Raw genomic sequence first — 12,582 nt, forward strand, 5'->3', positions numbered from 1 at the left:
ACAAAGGATTTCTCTTAGTCTCTTCATTATGCATCCTCTCTGCTGTCCTAGTTCTTTATTTTTTGGTTTGTGACCCCTGTAAACATCTAAGCTTTCTGATTTCTATTCCTCTTGCAAAACTTCTCAGCCATTCTAGGCTCTTCTCTCTAGGCAACATAAAAGGGGAATGCTTAAGGACAACCCCTTTCCATTGTGCCGTAGGGAACAGTGCCAGAAAAGCACCCGGACTTAGGTTACCCCTCCACCCCCATGATGATGATGCCCTCTCCCAGTGGGCACAGGTTCTTCCATTCCCCCAGGTCCCCCAGGAATTCCAACTCTCTCCCCGGCCGGGGTTTGATGAGACAACAAATCCCCCAAACTAACCTCAGTGCAAGGTGCCTCTCTCCCTTCACCCCGAGGGGCATCAGTGGAACTCCCTCCCACCCCAAAGCAAGGCCTTTTCCCTTCTCGCGCTTTCCTGAAGACCCTGACCCCCTCCACCCCTCAATGCGAGCCCTCGTTTGACTTAGGCACATCACACACTCCTCTCTCTCCCTGCTCCCTCCCTCTCTCCATGTCCCTTCCAAGTTGTCCCTCAAAACTCGTTTCTCCAGATTCTGTCCCTAATGGCCCATTGCCACCCCTTCTGTGACTCCCACTGGGCTCCTGCCTGCCCCGTCTCCTGGTGCACATTAGCTAGCTTCTAACTAGTCCTATTAGCATTGCACGGTCAGTTCTCTCCATTCCTCCTGAATTTCTGTCGTCTGGGATGTTGGAGGAGCAAACAATCTCTTCAATTCCATCTTTCTTTCCAAAAAAACTCTCGGATACCTTTCTTAGGGAACTCCGGGCATCCTCTTCCATTTGTAGCCAAGGCCAGATTTTGCAGGCCTGCCCCTCTGAGCGGCATAACGGAGCCCCGCGGCTCTCAGAACCCGCTCCCTGCACTTTCTAGCCGCTATATTCTTGCGTCATTCAGATCGCCTTTCATATTTCAGTCTTTCTTCTGATCATTGGCACAACTTCCTGCTTCTGAATTGCTTGTATAGTTGTTGTTGTTGTTTTTTCTAATTAATGTTATTTTATTCCATGCGTTCAGAACTTCTGGGCTCTTCTCTTGTTTCTTGCACTATCAGACTTTTGCCTTGTATTCCGGCGATTGCCTTTGGGAGAGCAGTGGGCGCGGAGGTGTGTTCCAATCCCCTCCCCTCGTCCTTGCTCCCCAGTGCCCCGGCCGCCGGGTGCCGGCTCCAGCAGGGGCCCTTCAGCTTCACGGCCCTGGTTCTGGTGGGGGGGGGGGGGAGGCCTTTGGGATTCTGGGTGTCCGGATCAAAGCTTCTTAAAATATGGTTGCAACCCTAGATGCAGTCAAATAACTGAATGCAGGGTGCCGCAAAATCTGGCAACAGAAAAAGGTTTCGGAACACAAAAAATTCAAAATCAAATGCAGAATGAATCCAAGCCGTTTCACGGAGCTTCACTGCAGCCTGGGTTGGGAACGTACGCGTGCGCTTTGCGCGCACAAGTGCTGCCAGAAGCCCCTCGGAATCTGAGCTGGGGTCCCGTAAAAACCTCTCAGAGGAAAAGGGACGGCCAGAGGGAAAAGCTCAAGAAGCCTAGTCCCAGATCACGGAGACAGCCTGGGTTGCTTTATCTTTGGTGCATAATTTATGCTTTGGAGAGGCTTGTGAGGTCATGGGGATCGAGAAAATATCTAGTCCTCCCTCTTGTTGCTCACATGACCTCCAAGTCACTGCATAAGTTTTTAAGTTCAGGAGCTATTTTGGGCTCCAATTAGCTGTTTCTGACAGGCCATCTCAGCTAGAGAGCGCTGAAGCTGGAGTTAGCTGTAGACACTTCCTCCTGTGTGACCCCGGCAAGTCATTTAAACTGTCTGCCTCACTTTTCTCATCTATTAAATGGGGATAATAGCACCCGGTGGGCAACTAGGTGGCAAAGTGCTCAGAGTGCCAGACCTAGAATGAAGAAGACTCCTGATCTCAGACACTTACTCTGTGAGCCTCAGCAAGTCACTTCACTGTGTCTCAGTTTCCTCATCTGCAAAACGAGCAGGAGAAGCAAATGGCCAACTCCTCTGGTATCTGTGCTAATTCGGACAAGACTGAACAACAAGAAATAGCACCAACCGCCCAGGGTTGTTGTGAAGATAAAATGAGCTTTATGAAAAGCACTCAGCCCGGTAGATAAGCAGGTCCATGCTGCAAATTCCTTGTAATTAGGAATGGTTTCATTATTTTTATTTATACATACACCATGGCTAGCATAGTGCCAGTCATATCATAGGTACTAAATAAATGCTTAACATTTAAGTATTACACACAAGGAAATGTGTAAACCTTAATTTGCTGTGTAAATGCTATTGTGAGGAAGCCATGGGTGACTACAGCAGCTATTTCTTCATTTAATCATTCTAAGGCTAAACATACCACCCAGTGAGAAATTAAGTCTTCCCTCTTAGCATTCTACATTTTTTACTTTAATTGTTTTGATCGTTTGTTTTCTCTCATTTTCCTCTTGTCTTCCTCTTCAAGTCATCTCATAACAAATAATATTTTAAGAGGAAAAAATATCAATAAAACCAATTAATGTTGAAATAACCATAAGCAACAATCAGGGTTCACACATACAGAACCCCCACCTCTTTGAAAAAGTAGGTGGGTTGTAGGATGGTTATCTTTTCATAATTCTTGGTACCATTCTATGCTTCTTTCTTGACCTTAAAATTTAAGGGCAATTCTTTTTTCCTTTCTATACAAGTAGGTACGAGTGAGAAAATTGCCTCTGCACAGCAACTATGCATCTTATTGTTGTAATGAATATTGTGAGGTTATTAAGTGATTGAATAACTTGTTCTGGGAGACCCAACAAGTGCTAGAGGTGGGGCAGAGGTCATTCTGTCTCTAAAAAGCCGGCCTTCTCCATCCATTTCATAAATGCTGCCTCTGCTTTTGAGTTCTGCCTACTAGTAGCAGCAGCAATCAATGGCACAGGAGAAAGGAGTATGATTTCTCATACTAGAGCTGTATTTGTGGATGTATTTATGGATTAACAAAAACACAAAGCATCATGTTGATCTGTTAACCATTTAAGTCAGATCACATCCTGTGTACGTGATGACATTTAGTGCATCTTTCAATGTGATACAGAACGCAATGTACAATCCTTACTTTCCAGACCCTACAGTAAATAATGTAGTTCTAGAATATGTCTAGAATTGTCTAATTTCTATTTTTGGAAACAAAGAAGTGACCTTAAGTATTACTTGAAGTTAAAATCTGTGGCATAATGAAAAATCATAAAATTCCTACTGGAGGCTAAAATAACTTGTGTTTATAATTTCCCAGTGTTTCTGTCCTTTCATTCCTAAGTTCAGTTTGCAAGATGGCAAATGTAATTTTGATCCTTTGCTTCCATTAAATTTAGTGATGAAATGCTCAAAAGCAATTATTTCTTTCTATTTTCTTTATTAACTTGCCACATGGTAAGTGATCCCTCTAGGCTTTTAAACCTTCAATTGCTATTTAATATCTGCAAGGGAAAAAAATTCACTTTATCAAAGTTCTTAAATAACTACTAAAATCTATGAGACTGACTTTGCTGAAGTGTGATTGTCAATACCTGGCTAGCAGTCTTTAAAAAATGGATTAAAGGAATAGCTAAGGTAGTGCAGTGGATAGAGCACCAGCTCTGAATTCAGGAGGACCTGAGTTCAAATCTAGTCTCACGTAATGCTTTCTGGCTGGGTGACCCTCAGCAAGTCAATTAACCCCAATTGCCTCAGCAAAAAAATAAAATAAAATAAAATAAAAAGGCATACTATAGTTTATACTAAAAGAATAAAGATTTTTATTAAGCATTGTAAGTTGCATTCAATAGCCTTCAAATACACCACACCACAATCCATCTACAGTCAATCAAACCCAACAGTAGTTCATTCTTGCACAATCCATGAGTTAGGGCAGAACTCCCTTCAACTTACATTAAGATACCTACTTAGCTCTTGCGGGCAGGGAATGGGGAATTACACCTCATTTCTGATCACTAATGTGTGATGAAGAGCATCAGGAGAATTATATGAAAACGAATATAAAGAAATGATTCTGATTTCGAAGTACATTAAGTTTGGAAACACTAACAAAAACATCAAAATGATACAGGTATATTTGCTTATACTAAATTCTTGATGGGAAAGTTCTCAAGAACAAGCAATTTGTTTCCTGCTACAGAAGGGGGGTAGTTTTTGAAGATCAAAGCTTTTTTTTTGTTTTTCACAGAATTCATATTTGCTAATATGAAGGCATAAAACAGCAACAGAGAACAATAATGCATACAGCAATGAGTACACCAGGGTAACGTTGATATTCAAAACGGCTAGATAATTTTTTTAAGTTTTAGAATAAATGCAACAGAGGTCAATAATCACAAAATTTTAAGGTTAGAGCAAGATCAGTCAATGACTAAACATAGTTAACATCTTTTATAGGACTATTACTGATTATTAGCTTTTTTGTTTTGCAAATGGGCACAGTACTTGTAAGAATGGAAGAAAGGACAATAACATGCATAATATTAACTACACACTTTAAAAATTATGAACCATGCAGAAGTTTAGCTCAAATAGTAGTACTAATGGTCTACGTCCGATTCAAAACCACATAGTTCATTGATCACGGATGCATGGTATTAGTCACAAAAAGTTTCAGAACACATTGTGTTGATTTTGAAAGGTCATTTGCATCTTCTATGATTTCAAGTTTATCTCCATTGAACTTGCTTGTAAAGTATGTATGACGTACTGTAGAGTGAAAATCAGCAGAACTGCAAGATTACTCTTATAATTTTTAGTTTCGATAGTTGCACATTTTTAACACAAAAGAACCACATCAACAGTGATGAAATTTTAAGTAAGAAAGAAAAACTGTGGTTGTGCCTTATTTTTTTCATAATCATGAAATCAAAGCCTTAAAGAAAGCTTTTATTGTGACACAGTAATGCAAAATCAAATATAATGGCATACATATGGTGCCAAATACTAAAAATTATATTTTAAGCTATATATACTTAAAGACTGCCAAAATTTGTTTTCTTTATATTTCAAGAAACAAAACTACAAGCTTTTGTCATAACCAGTTTAAACTTTATGTATACTTCATTTTAAGTGCGGGAGTCAAATGCTCTTCATTTTCTTTCTTTTTTTTGTGTTTTATTGTAGCATTTTGACTACAACTGGTTAAAACTAAAAATGTGTTGTTTAAATCTCTGACATCAAAGAGGGATCCGAATTTCCAAAGTCCTCATTTTTCTCTTACGGAAAGGAAAAAATGTACATAACTGTAGGCTCTCTTTCTTTCCAGATATTCCTAATCCTTACCATTCCAACATCCTTCACCCTCTATAAAAAATAAGTTTACTCTTCTTTTTTTAAGACAGCTGCCTCAAGAGTATCATCTTTATGGCAAACACTGTCTGCATTTAGTGCATTTAAGTGAGGATTTGTATTGCACATTTTAGAGTCATTACTCAAGGCACTTTCAGACTGGTTGGAAGCCCTGCCATCTGCTGTATTCCCATTCATCTGGGAAGCTGGTTTCTCTTCATTCACTACTCCATTTTCAGCCAGGGATCCATCTGAAGACACGACTGAGGATTTTGATTCCTCTGATTTTGACTTAAGTTCTTTGGCCACTTCTTCTGCTGAAGCAGCATAAGGAGGTTTACCCTGTTTAACACAAAAGAAAATGAGAAGTAAGAAAAGTTCCAGGAGTATGCTGGTGAACAAAGGACATCTGACATTAGTCAAATGATACTTGAACAAAACAGACAACAGTTTCACCTCCATGTATATGGTAAGTACCCAGTAGTATTCCAAAAAGGCTGTGTATTTCACTTGCTTTTCCTATCACTTTTGCCTCACATCACAGTCTCCCTTAGGGTTGCTTTCCAGGGACCACTAGCTTCGATACCTTCCAGTTTTAAGTTCCCTCTCCTCTTGGTAATCACTTGATGTTGTCAATTGTTGACAAAAGGGCAAGTGCCACTGAAAGGATTTTGCCAAAGTCCTAGATAAGCACCTCACAGTAGGCTTTGCAAAGGTTTATTAAATAAGTGAATCAAACATACGTGCCTTGAACACAGAACACACTTGGGGTTGTTTTTGAGCAGGTGTGAGAGAAATATAAATGTTCCTGCACAGAAGCAACACTGATTTCCCCCCCTTCCCCCAATACCTGGGTTATTATAAATAAGGCATCTTAATCCTGTAAATGAAGAACCAGTCCCATGTATAAATCCAAATGTTTATATTAAGTTTCTTAAAGTGAAAACTTTTATTTTCTAAGTGATATGTTCATGCTGTACTTGGACCCAAATGTTAAAATACGAATTTCTACTTTATAATGAAATAACTTCCAAGAGAACTGCAATGGCTTAAACAAAAAGATGATAGGTTTATAGTTGGCTTGGTTTTATTTTTCTATAGCTTAAAACACTTCCAAGATGTTTAAAAAAAATTGTCTTCAAATGAAGTAAGCAATTTGGATTCTGCTTTTCTCATAAAGGCTCAAAATTCCCTCTAGATGTGTAACCAAAAGCTATTTGATAATTATCTTAAGAATCAGAAAGTCAGTGATACATAAAACAGGACAAAATCTTTATTTATCCTCCTAGCATAGCTCCCCTCATTTTACAGAGGAGAAAACCAAGGTTGTCGCTCACTAGGGAAGAAACTGAAACTTCTGCCTTCTAATTCACTGCACCTTCCTCTAGTCCAGGATGGAATAGCCTTATGGACAAGGTGATATTTACTATGAGGGTCTTGGAACTGGCTGAATGATTGAAATTAGAGAGAGATCATAAATGTTCTAATGTCCAACTTGGAAAGAAGTCTCTAAGAGAATTCTCCAAGGATCTATTCTTGGACCTGAGTTGTTTGACTTTTTTTTTTTTTTCTTAAATCATTATCTATATGAAGGCACAAATGGCATGCCTACCAAGTTTACTAATAAGCTGGGTAAGAGTAAGAATCTTGGATCATGACAGACCAAATTTAATAGAAGGAAATTTAAGAGAAATACAAGTGAATCTCAGCTAAAAAGAACTTAAGATTCTTCAAATCACAGAATTCTAAAGGCCACGTAGTTCTACACATAAGGAAATGAAGACACAGGGAATTTAAGTGACTTGTCCAAGTTAAATGGGGAGTGCCAAGTCCTATGTTTGTTTCCACTGTACCATTAACAATGCTTCTTGGCTATGTAGCTATTTTACAGAAGAGGAAACTGAGATGAGGCTTGCCCAAGGCTCCAGGGATGGTGTCATAGGTGGGACTTAAATTTCCAATTCTAGCCCATTATCAACCTAGAGATGAAACAATGATGGAAGGTAGGGGGAGCAGAAAAGGACAGACTTAGCGGACCACAAGGATCCAGATGAATCAACAGTATGAAAAAGCAGTCGAATGCCATTTCAGATTAGAAGGGCAGCCAACAGAGCACACTGGACACACTGCTCACTTGTGAGTACCACACTCTAGGAAGAATACCGACACCCTGAGGATGACAAGAAAACAGTAACCAAGATGAAGACCAGAAACCAGGCTTTGCAATGATCGGCTGAAGGAAATGGGAATGTTTAGCCTGGAAAAGAGAAGACTTGAGTATGTGTGTAAGGAGTGTTGAAACAGCTCTTTTCAAATGTCAGAAGAGACATGAAAAATGTGATTTATTTTGTCTGATGCTAAAGGGTAAAACTGAAAGCAAAAGAGCAGTTTCAGAGAGGCACATTTTTTAAGTATGAGGAAATTTCTTTCCCATTAGATAAGTTTGAACATAGAATAAACAATCCAGAAGGCAATATATTCCACCACTGCTTCCCTCCACCAAAGATACCAAGCAAAGGCTAGAGAAGCACTTCAAGTAAAAGTGAGATGTTATAGAGAAGAGGAAAACAAAACACCAGCATTAGTGGGATCTTGGGCTTCCAGGAAAATGGAAGTGGGGGCCAATCCCTTCATCCTCTGATCAGATGTCTGAGCCTGCCATCTAAGAATATCCAGGATCAACCAGAGTCTTGTACTTGAATCCGTGACACATGAAGAACTGATTGAAAGAAATGGGATTTTTGGCATGAAGAAGAAAAGGTTGTGCTGGCTCCAAGTATCTAACAGGCTATCATGTGCAAGACAGATTAAATGGGTTCTACTGGCTCCAGAAAAACTGAGTGGAAGTCACAAAGGACGGGCCAATTTAGGTTTGATATGAGAGGGGAAAAAATAGCGTCACAATAATCAGCTGTCCAAAATCAGAATGGGATTTTTTGGAGGGGTTTAGCTCCTCTGGCTTCTAGGTCAAGTAGAATATCAATGACCTCTTGTCAGGCCTATTTTATGGGGATTTCCTTCGGGGTGAGGGTTAGATTGGATCATTATTATAGCTCTCTAAATTCTGCAATTTTGTTTCATATTTGAGATTCTTGGAACAATGCTTTTCAATAATTATATTGATTAAAAAAAGAAATCTCACTTCATGTTCTTTCATCAATGAAGTTGATGGAGGAGAAATTACAATTTATAAACATAAGGAGTGAAACAACATTTCTTCTCAGATGTTGCTTTTTCTAAAAAAAATTTTTTCCATTCTATTATCTTATCCTTTAGTCCAGTTAGGCAAATAAACTAGTACTTAGAAACAGATTAATTGTTTTATTGTAGCATTGAAATGGAAAATGCTTACACAGAAATAAGAAACAGTTAAAGAAAAAGAGCTAACTGAGGATTTTCAAGAATTTTGTCTCACAAGATGCGCGCTCTCCCTCTCTCTCTCTTTCTGTCTCTCTCTCTACTTCCCCATCTCCATTAAGTCTATAATTTCATTTTAAAGCAATGATAAAGATTTTCTGAGATGATAACACAAAACACAAGTGAGAATTTATCAGGTATTCACTAGACATGTTGCAGTACTCACAAAGGAAGGAGAACGCAGTCCCTGCCCTAAAAAGCTTAGGGTCTAGTCTGAGTGACCAGACTAAAGTCAACTGAAAGAAATAATACAAAGCCAATAATAATAATTCAGTGTTAATTATGTGCCAATTACCAATAGCTACTTTAGAAAGGGCATTGGAGAAGTATTCGGGGCCAAAAGAAGTGAAAGTTATGGTGCAATGACTTGTGCCTTGCTGGCTGAGGTACATTCTGCTGGGAAGAGCTGAAAGCAAAGTAGAGACCTTAAAAAAGTGATTGATTTTGATCTCTGGATGAGGGTGGGGGTTGGGGGAAGAGTGTAAAAGGAGAAGGTGAAAAGAAAAAAATTTGTGCTTCATCTTCCTATCATTCTTGTGCACATGAGTTACTGTTGTTTTTTCTTTTCAGGGTGAAGCCACACCATCTCTCTATTTACAGATTCTTCCTTCCTTTTGGTTCATATTGTGGCTTGTTTTAATGTTTCTATGTAACTAGGAGAACCAAGTCATTAATAAATTTTGTTGATTTTACATGCTGTATTCCCCAGGTGATAAATGGTACTACTGTTAGTTGAATCAAATGAGCTGACAAGAGCACATGAGAAGAGCAAGATAATGGATCCCATCAAATGGAATGGGATGGGAGTGGCAGCTCTCTCCTGAGTGTGTCCCTTTTATTAAATCGGTCTCCTCAAGAAAAGATGGTGGCAGGAATGACTGAATAGTGTATTCTCCTAAAAAGTTCAGTAAGAAGACAGAGAACATCCCTTCAGAGAGGAGAGACAGAGATACAGTCAGCAGTACTGCACACACAATCAGATCTTAAGAAGTCTTATCCTTGGACTAAATCTCAATTTAGGTCTCAGTGCCCTTATGAGTAAGGTGGGATGGTACTAATTGCCTTGTCTCCATTTCAAAATCAGTAAAATAATGTATGTGAAGGTGCTAATGACAGAAGAACAGCACCATTACCTTCAGTGTGTTTTTCAGTTTGAAAGATTATTGGCAACAGAAAAATAATGGCATAGAATTACACTTTTGTATTCCTTCCAACAGTCCTGTCTGTTGATCATTATACCAGAAAATAGCACTACTGGTGTTCCAAGATAAAAGTGGTGTCTTACATGTATCCTCATTGCACATGATCTTTATCTTCAGGTAGCTATCACAGACAAAAGTAATGAAGTTATATCTTAATCAATTTAGAAACTAATTCAGTTCAAGAGCTATGCCACTGCCTGACCCAAGACAATTCCAAAGGACTTTTGATGAAAAAATGCCACCTATCTCCAGAGAAAGAACATGGAGGCTGAAGGTAGCCTGAAGCATACTTTCTTTTTTTTAAACTGTTTTTTCTGTTTGAATTTTTTTTTTTAGTATCTACAAAGCACTCATTGTGAAGGAAAAAAATGAAACAAACAAACAAACAAACCAACCCCCCCCCAAAAAAAAAAAAAAAAAACTAGAGGTAAGTAATGGTGAGGGGAATACTGAATGAATAGATTTTTTAAGATTCTAAACTGATAAGAGGCATTTTAAACAAACTGTTCATAGACTTAAATCGTTTAAAAAAAAAAGAATTAAAATTTAAGAATTAATAATAGCTAACATTTATATAGTTCTATTTTGTACCAGGCATATTGTGCTAAAGTAATCTATAATTATTATCTCATTTGATCTTTACAACAAACCTGAAAGATGAGGAAACTGAGGCAGAGATTAACTGACTTGCCCAGGGTAACATAGCTAATAAGTTCAATTTTTCCTGACAACAGGTTCAGAACTCATGGAGATCAAAAAATAAATTTTAAAAGTGAAAGCTTAAGGCTAAGTGAAAGTGTGGGAGAGAGTACTAGATATAACCGTGCCCAATACTGGATGTAGAATAATAATAAGGACTGAGATTAATCACCTTATAATATATAGTATAACATATAGTAAAAATATATAATATGGATTTAATACACATAGTATAAATATGTAGTATAGAATAATATGATATAATATATAGTAATGACTTGTAATATACACACACATACATAAATGTTGTATATATAAAGATAAATCATGTTCCTTTACTGTATTAGGGGTTCCTGTCTTTCAAAAAATATTTTGATAATTATTTTTCTTTTTTCTTAAAGTTTTAAAATTTATTTTAAACTTAAATATAAAATTAAAAAAAAACATTTCCATGTATACAGTAAAGAGTATTCAATATAAAACAATAAATTTCAATTTCATTAAAATCTATACAATAAATACTACACATTGTCTTCAAAGTTGTCCTTCTTTGCTTCCTTGTAGCTTTCCTTCCTTTTGTTTTCTGTGCAGTTTTTACATTATTCCCTTCCCCAAGAAGGCCACAATTAAGCATGGAAACACAGACACACACATGCATGTAGACATACATATATGTAGATGTCTACATACATCTACATATATGTAAGGGCTGGACTACACTCATTTCTACTTGCCATCTTTCTCAGAAGGTAGATGGCATCTTCATAAGTCTAAGTCTTTCCATAATTTTTTTAAAAAACCCAACTAGCTCATCACTTCCTACACCATAGCAATATTCCAATCCAATCACATTTCAACTAAGTCAACAACCAAAAGACTGTGTATGAAAGTTTCCTCTCCGGATGCGGGAAAACTGGGACATTGATGCATTGTTGGTGGAGTTGTGAACGAATCCAACCATTCTGGAGAGCAGTTTAGAACTATGCTCAAAAAGTTCCCCAACAGTGTTACTCTGGGCTTATATCCCAAAGAGATTATAAAGAAGGGAAAGGGACCTGTATGTGCACAAATGTTTGTGGCAGCCCTTTTTGTAGTGGCTAGAAATTGGAAACTGAGTGGATGCCCATCAGTTGGAGAATGGCTGAATAAATTGTGGTATATGAATATTATGGAATATTATTGTTCTGTAAGAAATGACCAACAGCATGATTTCAGAAAGGCCTGGAGAGACTTACACGAACTGATGCTGAGTGAAACGAGGAGGACCAGGAGATCATTATATACTTCAACAACAATACTATATGATGACCATTCTGATGGCCCTGTCTATCCTCAGCAATGAGATCAACCAAATCATTTCCAATGGAGCAGTAATGAACTGAACCAGCTACACCCAGCGAAAGAACTCTGGGGGATGACTAAAAACCATTACATTGAATTCCCAATCCCTATATTTATGCACACCTGCATTTTTGATTTCCTTCACAAGCTAATTGTACAATATTTCAGAGTCTGATTGTTTTTGTACAGCAAAATAACAGTTTGGTCATGTATACTTATTGTGTATCTAATTTATATATTAATATATTTAACATCTACTGGTCATCCTGCCATCTGGGGGAGGGGGTGGAGGGTAAGAGGTGAAAAATTGGAACAAGAGGTTTGGCAATTGTTAATGCTGTAAAGTTACCCATACATATAACCTGTAAATAAAAGGCTATTAAATTTAAAAAAAAGAAAAGAAAAGAAAGTTTCCCCTCCAATTTTTCTTCTATTTTTGGCTGCATAGATTTTATTTATACAAGAAAATTTTAATTAAAACAAAATCAAAATTACCCACTTTATACTTCAACAGTACTCTCATCTTATGATTTAAAGTCTGAT

General features: G+C 37.8%; 1 protein-coding gene across 7 annotated transcripts in view; it reads right to left on the reverse strand.

Annotated features, from left to right (window-relative positions):
- Positions 1–3,825: 3,825 nt before the first annotated feature.
- The window catches only part of FAM120A (family with sequence similarity 120A), a 151,709-nt gene continuing 142,952 nt past the window's right edge, over positions 3,826–12,582 (reverse strand). For all 7 annotated transcript variants that reach the window (XM_031956856.1, XM_031956883.1, XM_031956829.1 and 4 more), the window contains one exon: positions 3,826–5,722. In XM_031956856.1, coding sequence (XP_031812716.1) covers positions 5,411–5,722 — 312 coding nt within the window. In that variant the 3' untranslated portion in view covers positions 3,826–5,410. The remainder of the gene's footprint in view (positions 5,723–12,582) is intronic.

This window comes from Sarcophilus harrisii, chromosome 1 (genome assembly GCF_902635505.1).
Source record: "Sarcophilus harrisii chromosome 1, mSarHar1.11, whole genome shotgun sequence".
In the NCBI taxonomy this organism is placed as follows: Eukaryota; Metazoa; Chordata; class Mammalia; order Dasyuromorphia; family Dasyuridae; genus Sarcophilus; species Sarcophilus harrisii.